This window comes from Sciurus carolinensis, chromosome 5, assembly GCF_902686445.1.
Source record: "Sciurus carolinensis chromosome 5, mSciCar1.2, whole genome shotgun sequence".
NCBI lineage: Eukaryota > Metazoa > Chordata > Mammalia > Rodentia > Sciuridae > Sciurus > Sciurus carolinensis.
In genome coordinates, this window is record NC_062217.1 from 46,602,453 (window position 1) to 46,623,556 (window position 21,104).

General features: G+C 38.6%; 1 protein-coding gene across 5 annotated transcripts in view; it reads right to left on the bottom strand.

Moving 5' to 3' along the window:
- The window catches only part of Dgkh (diacylglycerol kinase eta), a 182,440-nt gene that overhangs the window by 100,530 nt on the left and 60,806 nt on the right, over positions 1-21,104 (bottom strand). For all 5 annotated transcript variants that reach the window (XR_007108745.1, XM_047552712.1, XM_047552710.1 and 2 more), the window contains exons 3-4: positions 2,185-2,295; positions 13-93 (exon numbers count right to left, since the gene is read on the bottom strand). Coding sequence is in view for 4 of the 5 variants with exons in the window: in XM_047552712.1 (XP_047408668.1) it covers positions 13-93; positions 2,185-2,295 (192 nt within the window). In the remaining variant the exon portion in view is untranslated. The remainder of the gene's footprint in view (positions 1-12; positions 94-2,184; positions 2,296-21,104) is intronic.

The window sequence follows — 21,104 nt, forward strand, 5'->3', positions numbered from 1 at the left end:
AAACATCCATACCGTGAAGCTGTTGTTAGCATTTTTGGTGCTTGCTTCAGCTACACTGGCATCTGAGAGGTCAACTTCGTCAAATATCAGAGACTGTTAACGAAAAAAGAAGACAAACATATTAAGTAAAAACCTAGCTCCAAGTTATTCAATACATTTTTACTATCAGGTCACAACTATGAAATCTATGTCAAGAATGAGGCCCAGAAAATAAAGAAAAAATTAAGTGAGTGATGCTTGCAATTTCTTCTAAGGAAGGATGCGTGAAACCTTAAGCCATAACTAAGTCATAAACTAAAAAGGACTTTAGAGACCCCCCAGCACACTGTTCCATTGCAAATATTCTGGGCTCCCTGAAAGCACAATACCACTTATGGTGAACCTACTGAGTGTCCTGTGCGTACTCATGCACACACACACACACACACACATACACACACACACTCACAAGCTTGAAACAGCTTTGCCGGGGAGGCAGAGGCCAAATCATAGCTCCCAGGTCTGCAAAGTGAGAATTGAGAAATAATCCTGGCTCAGGTCATGATGAATTACTGAACATTCTGAATCTTATTTTCCTCATCTATAAATATGTGTCCAAATAAGACGAGAAAAGTGTTCCTTTTATACTCTTAAGCAGCATTTTAACCAGTGTTAGGCAATAAAATCTCCACAGAAATGAACAATGAATAAGTTCATAGTGAGTTAGTCATTGTTCACACTCATTCTGTTCCTCTAGCAAGGATGGCATAACATGCACCTCTACAGCTGCAGAGAAAAGACCACCCTACCCCCCGAGTCTTTCTTGTGGTGCTGGGGATTGAACCCAGGGCCTGATGCATCTAGGTAAGCACTCTACCACTGAGCTACACATACATGCAGCCCTAAGGGTCCCTCTTCTCTGATGGCTTCCAGTTCCCCATCCCCAGTCTCAATAGGGTTAAACTGTTCTACTTCTATTTAATTGCTCTAACTCCAAGACGTTCCCAGATTGGCAGACAATTACAACCTAGCATGGGAGACAAAATAGACAAAACCAACTATAATGTAAGAGAGACTGTTAAAAGTGGAAAAGATCTAATGAAATGCTATGGAAAGTCACTGTTGGGTTCGCTAGGAAAAAAAAAAAATTAAATGAATGATGGGATAAGGCCTATCTGAGTGAGACAATAAAGAAAACAGGGGGGTTGTCAAGTGGAGATAAGGAAAGAATCATTTTGCAGATGGAAAACCCAGGCCCAAAAGTCAAATGCTGTCAAGTAGCCAATGCCTCTGGAGACCAACATGAAGTCAGGATGGAGCCAGGTCAGGGAAGACCTTGAACATCCTGACTTTAAAAATATGATTATTTTATTTGGTTAGTACTCCTACATAAGTATTTGTGTATTACTTCTATTACAGCTGCATAAAATAAGAATTAGGTTTGTTTGTTTTTACCTCCTGGTATGTAACTTTAGTAATTGTATCAGGAACATGTATTTTTTAAAAAATGGAATTATCCAACTGGCAAAAAATCTTAATGTTTATTTTTGAAGTAATATTAAAATTTCAGTTTTACTGGGGGCGTTTTATTACAAATTTTCCTTCCAAGAATGCATTATTATTATCTAATTCAACTATAAAATTTATGTTGTCATTTTAATTTAATATATTTATTCTTAATTGCTAGCAAAATAGAGTAATTATTCTGTGCCAAGTATTATGTAAGCACCTGATATGCATTATCAACTTTAAGCATCTTCTCAGCAATGCTAGCCACGCTACTCCGTGAAATGTGCAGAATTGGGATATGAACCCTTATTTGGACCCAGAGCATGAATTTTTAGCAACTGTAACAACATTCTCCATGGGTAGAAAAAGGTTTAAAAGGTAAAAAAGAAGAAAAGGACAGAAACCCACCAATTTGAGTTTATTATATCTAATAAATTATATTTAATATTTTACTTTAATTGGAAGGAAGGACAGATGAACTACACACTAGAGCCTTCCTATAAGTTGATTCTCATGGACACGTATGGGGCTGACTGAAATTGACCTCTGAGGGCTGGGGTCCAAGATGGGTCACATTTATATCAACACCATATAAAAGTAGCCTCATGAGGCTCCAACAGAAAAACAGCTTATACAACCAAACTTTTAAACCCATCCATAACCTCACTGCTTAAAACTAGTATTCACTTGAATTACCTTTGAGTCCTTTGCATAATAAAGTGTCCGGCCTCGAAGTTTGAAGTAACGCTTTTTCCATCTTTGAAAAGAACTGGTTTGCTTCAATAGCTGTCCCTCTTTTATACTGGTCTGGGGGGAAAGAGAAGCACAAGGACACAATTAAAATGAAATCCAAAACCAAATGCAATTCCAAATCAATGATGCACAATCACTAACATTTCAAAAAGTATTGTGTCTTACAAATTATAGGAGTATATTTCTCTCATCACAGTTGAATCAAGGGAGCACATGAGCAAAGTCCCAAAGAGCAATAATGAATCAACATGGTACTCTGCCCTCAAAGAATTCACAAAGAGTATGAAAGACATATGCACACAAACTAACATTTGCAATACAGTGTGAGGTACACACTGTCTGGTATATAGTAAGTATGGTGGAGGTGCAGTATATATAACGATTATGAAAGCACATGGGAGCTGTGTTTAATTCTTAGCATCATCACAGTCAACTGCATGTTCTTAGGCAACTTAACTAAACTTTTTCATGTTTTTATTTACTCATCTATAAAATAGGGATGTCAGCAGGCCATACCTTACAAGGTTGGTGCAAGGAATAAATAACATGTAACAACTTAGTCCATGACACATAGTAAGTGCTCATTTAGTGTCAGTTATCACAACAAATGTGTATGCACAGTGCTGTGCATGGTGGCCCACAGAGGGGAGCACTAGCTAGCCTCAGAGGGAGTCAGAGATCCTCCCAGAGAAAGGTTCCACAATGCATCTTGAAAGACGCACTATCACGATAAAAATGGATAAGAAAAGGGCCTTTTAGGTGTGTTCAAAATAAAGAAGCTTAAAACAGCATGGCTGTGGTGGCTCTTTAAGGAACTCCCTGCTAGAAACACAGCCAAGTGTTTGCGAGGGGGAGTGCCAGGAGATATGGCTAGAAGAAGTAGGCAGGGCTCTGTGGTGCTGGGCAGGACCCTGTTAAATGCTTTTAAAAGGCCAGTTCTCAGGGTTGGGGAGATAGCTCAGTTGGTACAGTGCTTGCCTTATAAGTACAAGGCCCTGGGTTCAATCCCCAGCACCCCCCCACAAAAAAAAAAAAAAAAAAAAAAAAAAAAAAAGGCCAGTTCTCTCCATTGTTACCAATGAAAGAAATTCTTGGAACCTACCTGACCTCATCCAGTCCCACCCTCTTTCAATTCCCTTCACCCACAATGCCCGCTTTGAAATGGGCATGCAAGCTCCTCCACAGGCCTGGGCACTAGGCACTCTCTCCTCCTGTTCTGCTCTTCCTTTCAATATCCATCTAGCTAATTCCTTCACCTCCTTCCAGTCTTGACCTTCTCATTGAGACCCACCTTACTGACCGCCTGTTTAATGCTGCAGTTGCTCTCGTTCTTCATATCTCCCCATCCTGATCTTATTATCTACTCCATAAAGTACTTTCCATCTTCTACCGTATAATGTAATTTACTCATTTATTATGTTTATTGTGCTACCCCTATTAGAATATAAAGTCCCTGAGTTTATTACATCTAATAAAGTTAAATTTAATGTTTCGTTTTAATTGGAAGGAAAGGAGAAAGGGAGGAAGGAAGGAAGCAAACTATGCTAGAGCCTTCCTGTAAGTGTCCTTAAGGGACATGTCACAAGACTAGCTCAAACAGACCCCATTTGGTTGGGGTCCAAGATGGCTCAGATTTATAGTGAATTCAATAAAAGAATGATAATGCTACAGTGAGCCTCCAAGACAAAAACAGCTGATAGAACCAAAGTTTTAAATCATCCCAATGAATTGAGCACTGATGTATCTCAAGTGTCAAGAACATTGTCTAGCTAGCACAGATGATGAGATCTAGATGAATGAATGGCAGATGCTGAGATTAAACCCCATCTGTTTGATTACAGAGTTTCTTTGCAACTTTCACACCATCCTGTCTTATTGTCAGTAAGACATAAAATATTGAGAAGTTTGTTGTTTCCAGTGAAGTAAATAAGTTATATTAAGCTTTACTTTCAATCTCAATGAGAGATTTCCTCTAGAGCTTGCTCTTAGATTGTCCTCCAAGAATTGTGAAATCACTGCAAATTTAATGGTAACAAAATATTTCTGACACTTCAGTACCAAAGAGCTGCTTTAGAATCAGTCCGGCTTTAAGTCAGGCTCCCCTGCATACTAACAGTATGAACCTGGGCAAGTCACTCCAACTCTCTGCCCCAGCTTCCTCTCCAAAAATTGGGAAGACTGATACCAACTTCACAAGCTTGTTGCATCTAATTTCATGATAAGATAATGTCTGTGGAGCACTTAGCACACTGTCTGGGTTACAGAAAACATTCAATAAGTGGCAGAAAGTGTTATTATTATGATATCATTATGCTATTAAGTTCAGGGAGTATTTCCCAGGCATCAAATTATAAGAGCTTCTTGGAAGAAGTAAATAAGTGTTCACAGGACACTGTCAGGGCAAATAACAGCTGCAGTAGATGGAAAGTATCAAGAGATGATGTTACAGGAGACAAGAGCCAGGGTATGCTGGCCACAACAGGGCAACAGGGCGTCTGCTTTTTATCCTAAGTGCAAAAAGCTAGTGAAACATTTGAAGCAGGAGCAACAATGGGGAAATGGGTGTGAAAGGAAGTGGAAGAACAATTAGGAATTTGCAGCAGGAGTGCTGGGGAGGGACAACAGACACAGTGGGGCTAGGGTGGTGGCATCATCCATTGAGATGGAGAGTAATAGAGGCAGCATCCACCGGACATGCCAATATACATGAAGGGCAAAAGAGAGGGAAAGAAAACACACAGAAAAGAAGTCCACATGTACTTGCCTGGAGCAACAAGATGCAAAAGATCGAGTGAAAAAGGAATTGAGAGGGAGGGTGAACAGTTTGAGTAATAAAAATCATGGTTCAAGATTCATGCTCCTTAAATATACATGGGGAGTGCAATGAAGAGGAAGACTATACTAGAGCAAGCTGGGGGGAAAATGAGTCCCTTTGCACTCACAGCCTCCTGGGGAACAGTTTTAACCCAATCACAGAAGCCCTCATTCTGAAATCCCAGGCAAGTGGGGACCAGGCATGCACTAGGGTCACCTAACCTACCAGACTCCTACCACCCTTGTGTTAGCATCTTCCCAGCACTATACCAGGGAGTAGTGGCTGAAGATCCAGGTCCCCAAGACTCCATCTCTAAAACCTCAGAGAGGAACATGCAATTGCTCCTAATTTCATTTTATGATGAAATTATATTCTTGTCAAGAACCTAATTTTCATGCTATACCTCGGAAAGAAAAGTCTGATATATGAACACTTCAAACACACATGGTTACCACCACAGAAAGGTCCTTATTCTGGCTATTTATGCGAAGGACTTCTCAGAGGTAGCGTTCAGGCAGTGTAATCCCCATTCGTTGTCAGCCACAGAGGCCACTAATGAAGCTCCCAGGGCTGAAGCTCTCAGTTCCAGGAACCTGGGTACCAAGTAAGAACTAAGAGTGCAGGCTGGGTGAGGTGGCGCATGCCTGTATCCCAGCAGCTCAGAGGCTGAGGCAGGAGGATTGCCAGTTCAGCAACTTAGCTAGGCCCTAAGCAACTCAGCAAGACCCTGCCTCTAAATAAAATACAAAAAGAACTGGGGATGTGGCTCAGTGGTGAAGCATCCTCGGGTTCCATACCCAGTACCAAAAAAAAAAAAAAAAAAAAAAAAAGAACTAGGAGTACATCCTTATATGGAAAGCACATCACATTCCAGGTGTAGTGATACATGCCTATAATCCTAGCAACTCCAGAAGCTGAGGCAGTAGACTAGCAGGTTCATGGCCAGCCTCAGCACCTCAGCAAAACTAGATCTCAAAATAGAAAACAGAAAGGTCTGGGGATGTAGCTCAGTGGTATAGCATCCCTGGTTCAATCCCCAATACCAAAAAAAGAAAGGAAAGAAAGAAACCACATGATCAGTATTTGTCTTAGTGGTTAAGTCCCTAGGCTATTCTACCTTGGGTCCAAACTCTAAAAATACCAGCCTCTCTATGTATGTCATGGAATTTAATCTCAATTAAGGATCAGTTATATAGTGCCTTCAACCCAAACTGGATTATTAACCACTTGCAATCTGGGTCTGCTTCTTTTGCATTTCTATCATGAAGGTTCTATAATATTTAGATATACTATTTGAACCCAAGAAAATGTGGTCCAAGTTCCAAATAACCAGGTCAAAAACTACTTCTGAAACAAAATCTAATTGTGAAATGGTGTCTGCATACGAACAGGAAAACAGGCAAAGTAACCACTGGGATAGTGGTTTGCAACTTTAGTTGAATAGAGAAGCCTTTTTAGGATCTGATGAAAGTTATGAAAACCTCTCTGCAGAAACATGCACATACTTATACACTATAAATTACATATAATTTTAGGAGTTTCATGAATTTTCATGAATCCACCATAACTAAAAATGATGACCATCACACAACATCAAGCTGGATGAGTTACTGGTGGTGGTTTGGTGTTTTTTTAGATAAATCAGGCCTTATTATGGATAAGAGTAGCAAACACTAATTTCTTTACCTTTCTCTTCAGTTAGTTTAATAGCTTCTAACAGTATTTGAAATAGCATCATTTAATATTACTTAAGAGGTCAGGAAGCAACAACTAACATGTTTTAAGTTCCAATCTTCTGTTGGGATCTTAGCAGTAGTTAATTATTACTGCTCATAATCAAACACATTCTAAAATATATAGGCATTACCTAATTTGAAAGTTTAAATATGCTTATTTATTCTATTTGGAAATCTGATATTTAAAGGCATACTACTTAGTCATATGTAGTTGTTGTTCTTCCCAGTATCATTAAAGAAAAACATTGTTTTATGACAATGAAACCTTGCCCCAAGAAAGATTAATTTGAATTAAAATATTAATTTCTTTGACACATTTGAAAATGTAATACTTTCATTCTGTGGTTTGTTTTGTCCTACTTTGTTTTCCATGATTAGTGATGTGCAAACCTCAGGGTGACATGTTATTTTCACTTTGTGACTAAGGAAGCTCTTATCACCTACACTTATACTACCTCGAATAACCAAACAGCATTTTAGTGTCTCAGTGTCTTATCTAGTTTCATGGTTTGTTGCTTCCTAAAGTGCACACTTGTGACTCATAAAAGGGCAGTACATAGAAAGGTTAAAAGATAATATGGGACAAAAGACATAGACACTATAATAGGAAGTATCAAAGATTGTATTATTAAAGTACCAATGAGTGCTTTCAGAGTTACTCTTTGAAAAAAAAAAAAAAAGATTGATTTTAAAATATCATTTCTGATTAAAAAGAATGTTGCAAGAAAATGGGAAAAGAGGCATGAAAACTGACTTGATAGCATGTTAAATAACTATTCATCTGATCAGAAAGGAATATGAAGTGTTTAAAAAGATTAGCTGGCTCACCCTACACAAAACTCAACACAAAATGGATCAAGGACCTCGGAATCAGACCAGAGACCCTGCATCTTATAGAAGAAAAAGTAGGTCCAAATCTTCAACTTGTTGGCTTAGGATCAGACTTCCTTAACAGGACTCCCATAGCACAAGAAATAAAAGCAAGAATCAACAACTGGGATAGATTCAAACTAAAAAGCTTTCTCTCAGCAAAGGAAACTATCAGCAATGTGAAGAGAGAGCCTACAGAGTGGGAGAATATCTTTGCCAACCATACTTCAGATAGAGCGCTCATTTCCAGAATCTATAAAGAACTCAAAAAACTCTACACCAAGAATACAAATAAACCAATCAACAAATGGGCTAAGGAAATGAACAGACACTTCACAGAAGAAGATGTACAAGCAATCAACAGATATATGAAAAAATGTTCAACATCCCTAGCAATAAGGGAAATGCAAATCAAAACTACCCTAAGATTTCATCTCACCCCAATTAGAATGGCAATTATCAAGAACACAAGCAATAATAGGTGTTGGAGAGGATGTGGGGGAAAAGGTACACTCATACATTGCTGGTGGGGTTGCAAATTAGTGCAGCCACTCTGGAAAGCAGTATGGAGATTCCTCAGAAAGCTTGGAATGGAACCACCATTTGACCCAGCTATCCCACTCCTTGGCCTATACCCAAAGGACTTAAAATCAGTATACTACAGAGATACAGCCACATCAATGTTCATTGCTGCTCAATTCACCATAGCCAGATTGTGGAACCAACCTAGATGCCCTTCAGTTGATGAATGGATAAAGAAACTGTGGCATATATATACAATGGAATATTACTCCACAATGAAGAATGATAAAATTATGGCATTTGCAGGCAAATGGATGAAATTGGAGAATATCATGCTAAGTGAGATAAGCCAATCTCAAAAAACTAAAGGATGAATGATCTTGCTGATAAGCGGATGAGGACATATATTGGGGGGTGGGAGGGGTTAGCATTAGGTTTAGGGTTAGGTTTAGGGTTAGGGATAAGGAGTGTGGTAAGAATGAAGGAAAGAAGGACTGTATAGAGGGAAAAGAGGGGTGGGAAGGGTAGGGGGGAAGGGAAAAAAAATAGTGAATCAAACATCATTGCCCTATGTAAACGTATGATTACACAAATGGTATGCCTTGACTCCATGTACAAATAGAGAAACAACATGTATCCCATTTGTATACAATAATAATAAAAATTAAAAAAAAATTTAAAAAAAGATTAGCTGGGTGCAGTGGTACACTCCTGTAATCGCAGCAACTCAGGAGGCCGAGACAGGAGTATCACAAGTTCAAAGCCAGCTTCAGCAACTTAGTGAGACCCTGTATCAAAATTAAAAAATAAAAAGGGCTGGGGATGTGACTCAGTAGTAAATTGCCCCTGGGTTAAGTCCCCAGTATCAAAAAATAAATAAATAAAAAGATTACATTGAATAGCAAAGTAACTATACTTAACACTGCTGAAATGTTCATTTACAAATGATTAGGATGGTGAATATTATGTTTTAAAACACAATAAAAATACTTTTTCAAAAAAGAGAGAAAAGATTATGAAACTCAGTTAAATAATCCAGAAGGTCCTTGAGATAGAGACTAAAAATTCTTTTAAAAGAGGGCAGTATCAGTATCATTTAATCTGGGAAAGTTAGTAAGAAGAGAGAGAGAAGGAACTACACTGAATATCCCAGAGGAATTATCACTTGGCACCTACAGCAGGACTTTTTTTGGACTCGACTGTAGGTGATCACCAAAGTGATCACCAAGGCTGACCTTGGCCTTGACCCAAGGAGCCTCTTTGAACTTTGTCATATTACACAGTACTAGGCTTTTGTTACTGTAAATCAGTTTCACTTCTGTCAAACATTCGCTCAGATACATTCACACAAGAATTCCTTATTTTCCCCCTGAAAATACTTAAGATATGCAGAGTAGACATGCCTGTTCAACATAGGTTTTACTTCAAGATTCTTGAAGAGATACAGGAAAATCCTCTTGTACCTGCCAAAGGGGCCTTGGAAGTCACACAGTGAGTGACATTGCCGTACTGCTGAAGCATCTCCAGGCCAAAGAGCCTAGGATCCTTAAAGTAGAGTGCTGAAATGCTGTAAAAACCTAATTTACCCAAAGAATAAGTCATTTGGAAATTCAACTTATGGAAGTGTGTGTACCAAGATTCTTTTAAAGTTCTGTTTGAGGCAAGGAAGTAGAAAAGTGAATGTTTGGTCTATTTATATTATACAAGCATTGTTGTGAAAAAGCACAAAAAACCTACTTCTTTCTCTGTGTGGTTATTAAGGTAATTTTCTAAGATAAAAGCTTGATGATATTGTGCCACTGCTCAAAGCCCTTGGTTAGTTCTCCTTTGCCTGCGGCTTCAAGTCCATGCTCCCACGGGTATCACGGAAGGTGTTCAGGATTCTCTTATTGCCTGCCTCTCCTCATACTGCTTTCTCTGCCCTAAATGTCCTCTCCTCAATTTGTCTGCCTTGAAATCTTCTAGTCATCTCGACTCTGATGTAGTACCACTGCCCTGAGAAGGCTCCCAGATGAGCCCTAGGAAGCAGCGCCCACTCCCACCCTTGCCGGCTCATGCAAACTTACCTCTCTGTGGAATAGCACCTAAGACACTAAAGGGCATCCTTCTATGTGTTTATGGCTGCAGGAGGCTGTGGCCTTCATAAGAACTGTGTCCAACCCATTTTTTAAAACAACACCATCTAAATCATTAGGAGATAAAGCATAGGGCCTCCCTGAATAAAGTTGTGGAGTTGAATTTAACAACTTTGAAAGACAGTACAAAATGATCTGTAAGGAAACTGAATTTTTAAAACAAGCAGAAAATTAGAAACCAGAAAAGCATGGGCGTCTGATTGAGGGGAAATGATATGGATGGGTAAACAAGAAATGGTGGCTGGAAATAATATTATGGTTTCCAGGTTCAGCAAGGGAGAGTTTGTTTCTGGGTGCAAAACAGAAGCTGAAGCAGTATACAAAATTGTGTGCACTCCAGGGGGTGTGCCCTGGGGGAACAGCTAGGGAGGGACAGAAAATGTCTGTCTACACTGATTTTAAGAGCACTGCTCATTTACAGATATCCCTTATATCATCACTTTCAGGGCAAATAATTTGTTTTTCTCTACAGAACTCTTAGGTTCTTTTTTCATCTTGTATAAGCATGGATCAATATTCTATGGGGAATATGAAGATGAGTAAGACAGAGACCTTGTCTTTGTGGATTTACAAATTTCTCTATGTTATAAAATACAAACAGTTATTTTTAAATTCTTGAAGAAATTAAATTCCTCTAAGGGAATGCAAAGGATTTTACTAGAAGGCAGTTATTCACATGAAAGCTAATCCTTAAAATAAAACTTCTGTTTATACATGGCTAAACAAATACTTTTTATAAAAGGAGAAACATAACAAAAATGACTAATCTGTCACAACTCTAGCACATATAATCATGTAATCAAAGTATGGTTAAGAAAAAAATATGTGGAAAAATGGAGTTCCAAAAATTTCAAAGTAAGTATAGTGACTGAATAAACATGGATCACTGTTTTAAATCACACCATTATATTCAATATTAATGTTCAAATAGAATAGCAAATTGGAGTTATTAACATAAATAAATAGTTATTATCAGGAAGTTGTTATTAAGAATCTGTTAAAAGTATTATATTTTAATATTGTTTTCCTCTCAATTTCCATGATGGAGGATAAATTCACCCCTCCCCCTCAAATGGGTTTAGAAACATTTGCATGTAACTACCAATTAGTGCTATAACCTGGACGATATTAGCTTAGTACTATCTGATCCTTTCGAAAAAAAATCAATTAAGCCAGGCTAAGGTTGTAGCTCAATGGAAGAGTACTTGCCTGGCACGTGTGAGGTACTGGGTTCAAGTCATGGGTTCAAGTCTCAGCATCACACATAAACAAAATAAAGTCAATCAACAACTAAAAACTATTTTAAAAAAAATCAACAAAGCCATAGAATCCAATAACTCAGTTTCCAAAAGTTAAAAACAAAAAGGTAAATAAACTTGGCTTTTTCCCCCCCACAAAAATTAAGCTTCAAGAGCTTATTTTAAATAATAAACTTAAATGGCTTTAAAAGTTGAAAGAACTCATCAGCTACTTTTCTGAGACCATCTATAGTTCAACATCTTCAAGCTGTGAAATTGTTCATTTTATGGTCCTTGTTTATAGCACATAAAAGTAATTTCTCTTTTAAGTCACATACACACAGGCACTCAGGGACTTCACCTAAGTTTTCAGTGATGCTTATGTGCCACAGGGTGAAGCTGTTTAGTTGGAATACTACTCTGATGCCCTGAGTTAGAATGCAACTTTTAAAAGAGCCATTTGAAGCCTGTGGTAAAGATAAAAATCTTTGAAAAATCAGTTACTCCCTGACTTATCTCATTAGTGTAAACATCCATTTATTGGCTTTGGGGGAGGGTATTAAACAGGTGTGGTGAAGTACAAATGTACGATTCATGACTTTTCATCATGCCTTCAAAAATTCCAGAAAAATCTTTAGCTCCCACTGGTCTTGCCCCAGCAGGACCCTTTCACTTCTCTTTTAGGGAATGGAATTTGGTGTGATGAGAGCAATGGTCAGGGGATTTTCAACACTCTACATTTTACACATATCTCACTTTCTTCCTATTTTTACTAACTATGGCCTTTTCTATCCTCCCAGAGAATGTTTCTTTGCCCTCTTCATTTCCTTATCCATTTATCATATCAGCTCCAGAAGGCTGTTATGCCTTCCTGGGTGTCTGTACAGAACCCGTTAACATCATGAGTCTGTCCATCTTTAATGATGAACCTCTTAATCTATGAAGTGGAAATGATATCTGCATAATACTATGTGTTATGATGATATGTGGGACAAAGGATAAGAAAAAATGCATAATTCTTTAAAAAGGTGCTATGTCACGAAATCATCATCTACATTGGTCCTCATCACAAGCACTACTTTATGGAACAGATTTTTTCCTTTTTTTGAGGGGTGGTACCAGGGATTGAACTCAGGGACACTCTACCACTGAGCCAAATCCCCTACCCTATTCGTATTGTTTTATTTAGAGACAGGATCCCACTGAGTTGAGGCTGGCTTTGAACCTACAATCCTCCTGCCTCAGCCCCTCAAGCCGCTGGGATTATAGCCATGTACCACCACACCCAGTTTCATTTCTTTTTCTCTCTCTCTCTGTTTTTTTAAATTTTGGTACCGGGGTTTGAATCCAGGGGCACTTAACCACTGATCCACATTCCCAGTCCTTTTTATTTTGAGACAGGGTCTGGCTAAGTTGCTTAGGGTCTTGCTAAACTGCTGAGGCTGGCCTTGAACTTGAAAATCCCCTGCCTCAGCCTCCCAGCCACTGGGATTACAGACAAGTCACTGAAAAACTTTCATTTCTTAAATCCATGCTTATCCACTCTTCCCGCCACTACCTTAGACCAAGCTCCTCTAGCACCTTCGAACTCACACTTTCCTAAATGCTCTCCATGCTGTCAGTTTTTCCCACCACGAGTCCATTCTTCCCACAGCAGACAGAATTATCTCAAATAAAGATGTGATTCCACCAAACTCTGGTTTAGTATGTTCAATGGTTTCCCATCACCCAGAATATAATACCAGACTTCTTCTTCTTCTTCTTTTTTAAATGGCGTCTTCAGTCAGCAACCAAATATTCTCAACATCCGTATAATTCCAGATTTCTAAATTGGGTAAACAATACTCCTCCGTCCATATTGACTCACCTTACTTAACAGGGTCATCATCAGCAATCCCCCTCTAAGTTCAACTAATAGAATATCACTTGCTTATCCCTAAATAAGTCATACTTCCCAGTTGCCAAGCATTTTTATTCTCAATATTGTCTTCTGCCTACTTCTAAACCCCCACCTCATCCATCATCTGTCCTTGGCTCAGGCCACCACCAGGTCCTTGATGCACCCACAGCATGAGGCTCATGCATAATTTACTGCATTAATCATGCTGTATAGAAATTTTTCAAACGTGTTTCTCTCCTATAAGACTGAGTTTTTAAAGGACAGAAGCTATATCTCATTTATTTTTCCATCCCACAGATAGCAATTATCTAATATTTAGAAAATAATTACTCCATGTTAATTGATTCATTGAATGCTCAGGAAAAAAGTAAGAAATTAAAATGATTCAAACATTTTCTTTTGACTGACAGGAATTAAAGGAACCAAATGGGGAAAGATATTTAATTTTCTTTCCATCAAATCAACATGCTGGCAAAAAGTAAAGAAGAAATAGATCTGACTGCTAAAAAGAGTCCTCGGTTAAATTCCACTTCTGGCTCTACAGTTTACTAGCTCTATGACATCAAATAAGTAATAGCATCTTTGAACCTAAGTCTCCCCATCGGAAAGGTGAGGATAAATATCACCTGCTCTGTATTCCTCAGAGGTGTTAGGATCAAACAAAATGGCATGCAAATGTCTCATAAACTCTCAAATGCTATGTAAATACAAAGTACCATGAATAAGGTACTATTTTAGCATGTCATACTTTGGGGAAAAGGTGTTTTCAATCAAGATATAACAGTTCTGAATAAGGACCTATTGCTTCTATTCAGAGAAAGTGTCACACAAAACCTGTGTTTAATCACACCCAGGATCCAGTCCCCAAATGTATAATGCTTCCTGGTTTAGGCATGAAAGCAGGAATCAATCATGAAATTGTATTTAACACAGTAATACAGAATAGTTTACAGCATGCTATATGATATTACTGTTTTACTCCTTAGCGCATCAATCTTATTTTTCAGAAAGAATTAGGAAATGACTAGTATTGCTGCTGCTCCACTGCACACCACTGGCTCTTCAGAAGTCAAGTCACCCCAAACTGACATATCTGTTTCTCACCCTGCCTGGGAGCTCAGCAGGAGCAGGGACTACGCCCGCCTTGTTCACCGCTGTAGAGCCAGCGCTCTTCACAGTCCTTGGCCCCGATAATACCTCCCCATAGTTAGTCACTGAACAAATGAATGAATGAAGACTGGCATGCAGATAAAGCCATTGAAACAGTTGTTAGGTGGAATCTGGAACAGCAGACCATCTGTAAGAGCTCTGAAGGGACAGCCCAGGCAGGAAACCCAGCAGCATTCTGAGAACTGGATCCAGAGATGCACTGGTGGCCAGCCATCTTACTCATCTACAAATGTCTTTATGGCAAATAGAAGATATTTGGTTGTTGACTATCCTGGGATTATTTTTTTACCCCAAAATTAAAAGTCATTTTCTTTTTATCCACTGTCATTCATCATTATCAAGGGACTCTCATCAGCATTGATATTGCCTTCTCCAGGGGTGGAACATAGAAGAGATCCACTTATAAACTATTTATATCAACTATTATTTTAGACAGTGAAATTAAAGGGATAGTAGTTTTTCTGTCCTTCTGTATTCATCCAACAGTTAAACTTACATAATTTTCATTGGCAGGCAGTCAAACACAAACCACAGAGCCCCACATTGTACTCCACCTCTCTAAAACTAGGAGTCTGCCTTTATTATAAGTTTGCACTTCAATGCACTATGTCTGCTGTCATAACATGGCTTTTTTTTCTTTCTCAGCCCTTATGGATGCTCTTCTTGTATGAGTATAAAATAAGAACTATTTCCCCCTGCAACATGCCAGAACTTGTATCTGAATGGGCGCTGCTACTCATGCTCTGGAAGGTAAGCATTTTGATTCTGATCCAGGCTGTCAACCTCTTTCGTCAGTCACGTGTGAAATTGCTTCAAGCCTGGCTTTTCTCTCAGCCTCCAAAACTTCCCACCTGTTCCTTTGGATTCTAGATCCGTTGTGCTTTGTGCCTTCTCTCTACCCTTCTTTCCCCTTCTGAATTGTACCCTGCCATGAATTTCCTTTTTCTTAAAAAATGAATTCAAGCCCCTATTCAAATAAGTATATTTTGTGTCAGTTTTATTAGGTAGGCCAGCTGTTATAAAATCTGGTTGATCTTTACATGGGCACTTCATCACATTGAGGTGCCGCAGTTCATCTGGGAGGTTTTGATTCAGTAGCTCTGGAGTAGGGCACAGGAACCTACAAGTTAAAATCTTTTATTCATTGGTTCTTTTTAATTCTACATGACAGTACAATTCATTTTGACATAAGTATAAAAGCATGGAATATAATTTGTTCTAATTCAGTCCCCATTACTTCCCCTTCCCCTCGTTTCTACCCTACTCATGTTCCTTCCCCTCTGCTCTACTGATCTTTCTGCTATTTACTTAAACAGTTTTTTAAAATTAGTGTCTGTGGATGTTCATGATGGTGAGATTCACTGTGGTATATTCATATATGTACATAGGAAGGTTAGGTCAAATTCATTCCACTGTCTTTCCGCCCATCCTTCCTCCCTTCCCTTCATTCCCCTTTGTATACTCCACTGAGCTTTTTTAATCACCCTCCTTATTGTGGATTAATAATCTTCATATCAGAGAAAACATTCCACCTCTGACTTTTGAGGACTGGCTTATTTGACTTAGCATGACAGTCTCCAGTTCCATCTATCAGGAAATGCCATAAAGTCATTTTTCTTTATGGTGGAGTAATAAATATATTAGATATACCACATTTTCTTTATCCATTCATCTGTTGAAGGGCACCGAGGTTGGGTCCATAGCTTGGCTACTGTGAATTGTGCTGCTATAAACATTGATGTGGCTGTATAACTATAGTATGCTGATTTTAAATCCTTTGGATATATATACCGAGGAGTGGGATAGCTGGGTCATATGGTGGTTCCATTCCTAGTTTTTCAAAGACTCTCCAAACTACTTTCCAGAGTGACTGCATGAATTTGCAGTCCCACCAATGATCTGTGAGTGTACCCTTTTCCCCACGTCCTCACCAATACTTATTGTTACTTATATTCTTGATAATTGCCATTCTGCATACAGTGAGAGAAAATCTCAGTATAGTTTTAATTTGCATTTTTCTAATTGCTAGGGATATTGAACATTTTTTCATACATTTGCTGACCATTTGTATTTCTTCTTTTGAAATGTGTCTGTTTAGTTCCTTTGCCATTTATCGAATGGGTTACTTGGGGGGGGGGTGTTAAGTTTCTTGAGTTCTTTGTATATTCTGGACACTAATGCCCTATCTGAGGAGCAGGTGACAAAGATTTTCTCTCCTTCTGTAGGCTCTCTCTTCACACTCTTAATTATTTCCATTGTAGTGAAAAAGCTTTTTAATTTGATGCCATTCCATTTATTCATTTTTTATTTTACTTCTTGCACTTTAGGAGTTTTGTTAAGGAAGTCAGTTCCTGAGCTGACATGTTGGAATAATGAACCTACATTTTCTTCTAGCAGGTGGAGAGTTTCTGGTCAAATTCCTAGGTCTTTGATCCACTTTGAGTTAAGTTTTGTGTAGGATAAGAGGGAGATTTAAATTTCTTTCTACTACATATGGTAAAATATCTTTTTGTGATTGGAATTACCAGGTTTAAAAGACACTCTCTGATGCTACATGTTCCATAATTTGCATGAACCCTTTAAAAAATACAAATCAGTGCTTTGGGTCCTTCTTTTCATTCATCTTTATCTTTAATTAACATCATTCAATGTAATCATTTACTCTCACTGGGCTCTCAGCATTTAAAAACTTTGGTGTTAGAATCTTCCTAAAAGATATATATAGTAAAATATTGCATCTCTCCACTCAAAATGTTTCTTTCCCTGTGTTGGAGCCCCATTCATATGCCCCCCCCCACCCAGAGTGGGGAGATTACTTGGGTTTAATAACTGAGCATGCTCATTCAAGCTCTTCCCTTCTCCCTCTTGAGAGTCAACTGCCCACCAGAAACCAAGTTACAACTGACTATAACTCAGATTTAAGCCAGATTTTACAGCAGATGAAGACTAGAATAAGATCTGTGGTTGAGGAAATAAGAGCTGTAGTGGGAGCTGGCCACCATCCTGTGCTTGGACCTGCAGGCAGAAAGCGGAGAGATGTGACTATGGTCCCTTATCCCCACTTCCATACTATGTCTCTAGACCCACACTGCCACCCAAAGTCAGCACTGGCACCAGCCTGGCCAAGCCAGGAAAGCAAAGCTGGCAACAATGAGGTCAAATTTAAGTGAGTGAATCCCTACTTATAGAAGAATGGGGATAAGAGAAGTTTCTGGAACCAATATTTAATGAAAACACCATAAGAGGAATGATAGTGATTTGCACTTACAACATCACAAACACTTCCCTTTTCATAAGCTGCCACTAGAGCCATGTCCTCAAGCACTTCTGTGTTTCAGAATAATCTGAGGAGATTTCCCCAAATATATCCAACCAGGCACTTTGCAAAAGTAAATCCAGAACCTAACTGGCTCAGCCTCCCTGTTGGGGGTTACTGAGGAATTTTACAGCTCTGTGAAATCAAGTTCAAAACCACGAGGCATATAATATTCCAGACATGTGATATTCTGTAAGTTTGTAAAACAGTTTCATTTGTTCTCTTTCTCAGAAAAACATGCAACCACTATTTATTTTTTAGTTTTCCCAGAAGTAATTGCTTACTTTTACACATAAAGCACACACTCCCAGACCAACACTTTCTGGCTCTGTTGTCTGGGATATATGTGGTGACAGAACACTGTCCTCTTACCACCCACTGTGCCCTGGCAGCAGGTCCCCTCTCACACGGTGCATGCCAGTGGCTGTTAAGTAAGCAGGCTATGAAACTCTGAATAGGTCTGTGGCTCTGCAGTTTTTCATCCCGCCACATTAAACCCAGTAGTCGAAAAGGCTCATTACTACAATTCCCTATTTAAGGAGAAAAACATTCAATTTTCTAAACAAAAGTCAGTGAGGCTGCAGGCTCCATAACCCTGGAAAATGGTCAAGAAACTGGAGGAAACACATGAAATGTAATGAGGAATCAATGATTTCCCCACACCTACAGAAGTATTCTAAAGTATTCTACAGACCTCTGAATATATTCACAATATCTTCATTATTTTGTTTGAAATACTATAGAATCCAATATTTAGAATATTCATGTTTAAGCATAAATTGATGCATTCTAAAGCAAAACAATGGAGATTATTCAATATATTCTGATTATACCAACAAACTCTCCAATGATTGCTAATGTACTTTGTCCATTGTAGTGGTTTATAATTTTCTTGAGAAAAACTATTAGGATATAATTATCTTTTGAGACTGCAGTCATTCTGTGAATGTTTTTAATTCCTAAAAATAAACTTACTCTCCACTTTTATATGTGCCTTCTTTACAGAAGCTCCTGAGTATAATTTTCTAATTAATATTACAGAGATGAAAATATATGGTTTTGTAAAGTGCTATTATACTAAGAAAGTTTAAAATAGTCACAGTGTATAAATATCAAATAAGCCTTTTCTTTTTCGTAAAATACAGCAAACTACAACATCTTACCACAAGGTGGCAGTGGCATGCTACTAATGCTCAGGATTTTCCTCTAGAGCTGTGAACAGTTGGGCCTTTTTTTTTTTTTTTCAGAGTTACATAAATCCTTGCCCGTAACTCTGAGTGGCATATAAGTAACTATGTTGTAAAAAGGTTTAAAAAAAAAAAAAAAAAAAACGAAAAAAACAACGATCCTTCCAATTCTGAATTAACTTCTTCCTTTATCAAACGCCCCAACTCCCAAGAATAATCTCTGCCCACCCAAAATCTCTGACATTTTGATGTAACCACTTTCCCACATGGCTAGAATGATACAACTATTATGATGTAGGGGCATCCTGATGTGGCCCAAAACAACTACCAACCATTACATTTATTAATTTTTTTATCCATAACTAATGTGCAAAACAGACAAGCTCACATCAATCCTGAGACTCACAGTGCTACTGTACGGCCAATGCTCTCAATTTCAGGATGCAGGCCAGGAATGAGGGAGGAATTAGAGGGGTCAGTGGTGCGGTCAAGGATGGGCTGGAAGGTGGGGTGAAGGGCAGAGAACTGACAGCCTAATCACATAAATCCAAGAGTCATTATTACGTTTTATATTTCATCTCAGAAAGGACCATTCATTGTTTTTATACCAACGATCAGCTTATTTTCTGTAATTTCAATTTTATCTTCAATAGTTTGCTTCTCAAGTTTTATAGTTCTTCCCCCTGAGACTGCCTGGGTCCTGATTGCATAGGCAATTCTCACTTAGAAATCAGCTGGGTCTCTGAATTCACAGACAGGCAGACATACTCCACTCCAGTGATGGTTTTGATGAGCTGATACCCCTAAAAAGATAACCCAGGTTTTAAAAATATTTTAATTGTTCACAGAAAAGAATAGAATAAAATTTGACTACTCCGTGATTAGGATGAAGCAGATGAAATGCAGAGATGAAGTCTGTGTCAATGGTTAGATAAAACAGGAACACATACAGGCACACCTGAACGTGGGTTCTAGCATCTGGTCCTGACTGTGCATTGCTTCACCTGGATCCATCTCAGTCTTCCATTTATCCCTCCTGAGATCTTCCCTGTACTACTCTACCCCTGGCCAGAGGAATGTAACCCCTCCCTCCTTCATGTTACTTCTGCACACTATCTTTACTTCTGTCTTTGTATCATAGTGCAATAATATGTCTACACAATGCACAAAGGCACAGAGCTACAGCCTGGGTTCTAACCTTGGCCATATAGCTGGTTAATTGTTAAAAAAACATTGAGCAAATCATTTAACCTTCCTGTACCTCACCTTTTCTTTATGGATAATAAGAAAAACAACTAACAACTAACTCACTGGGGTATTGTGAGGGTTAAATGGGTCAATGCACATGAAGTATTTGCAGAGTTCTTGACACACAGTGCTCAGTAATTATTAGTTGCTCCTGTCCTTTACTAGACAGGCAATTTCCCAGAGTGAGGATCACACTTCCTTCATTTTAGCCTTCCTTCATCATAGCCCCCAGCACTATGCCTAGCACCTCAAAGGCACTTACAAATTATTTGTTAAACTAAACTGAACTTTCCTGTCTTATCTAGTTGTTCCTTCTCCCCACATTTGCCCCTTTGGCAAAACTTTTTTTTAACCTCCTGACTACATCCCAGGCTACAAGCTATGCCTTCCTCTCCCTGATTACAAACTTCTTTAACAACATACCATACTCCTGTTGTCTCCTTTCCTTGATTCAGCCTTACTGCGTGCATGATAACTTTCCCTCCTTCCTTTTCAAGAAAACTGCCCCTTGGCTGTTTCCAGTTATAGCCTGCATGCAAATCTCTGAGTGAACAACTTTCCATAGTTCCAATGATCTCATTATATATATCCTAAAATAAATTTCTACATTTAGTCTCAATTTTTCATTCCAGCTCCACTTACTGCTATGTACTTGACATCTCTACCTGGACATGCTGTCACCACCTGAAACTCAACAAGGACATTTTCTTTCATATAATATGCCTC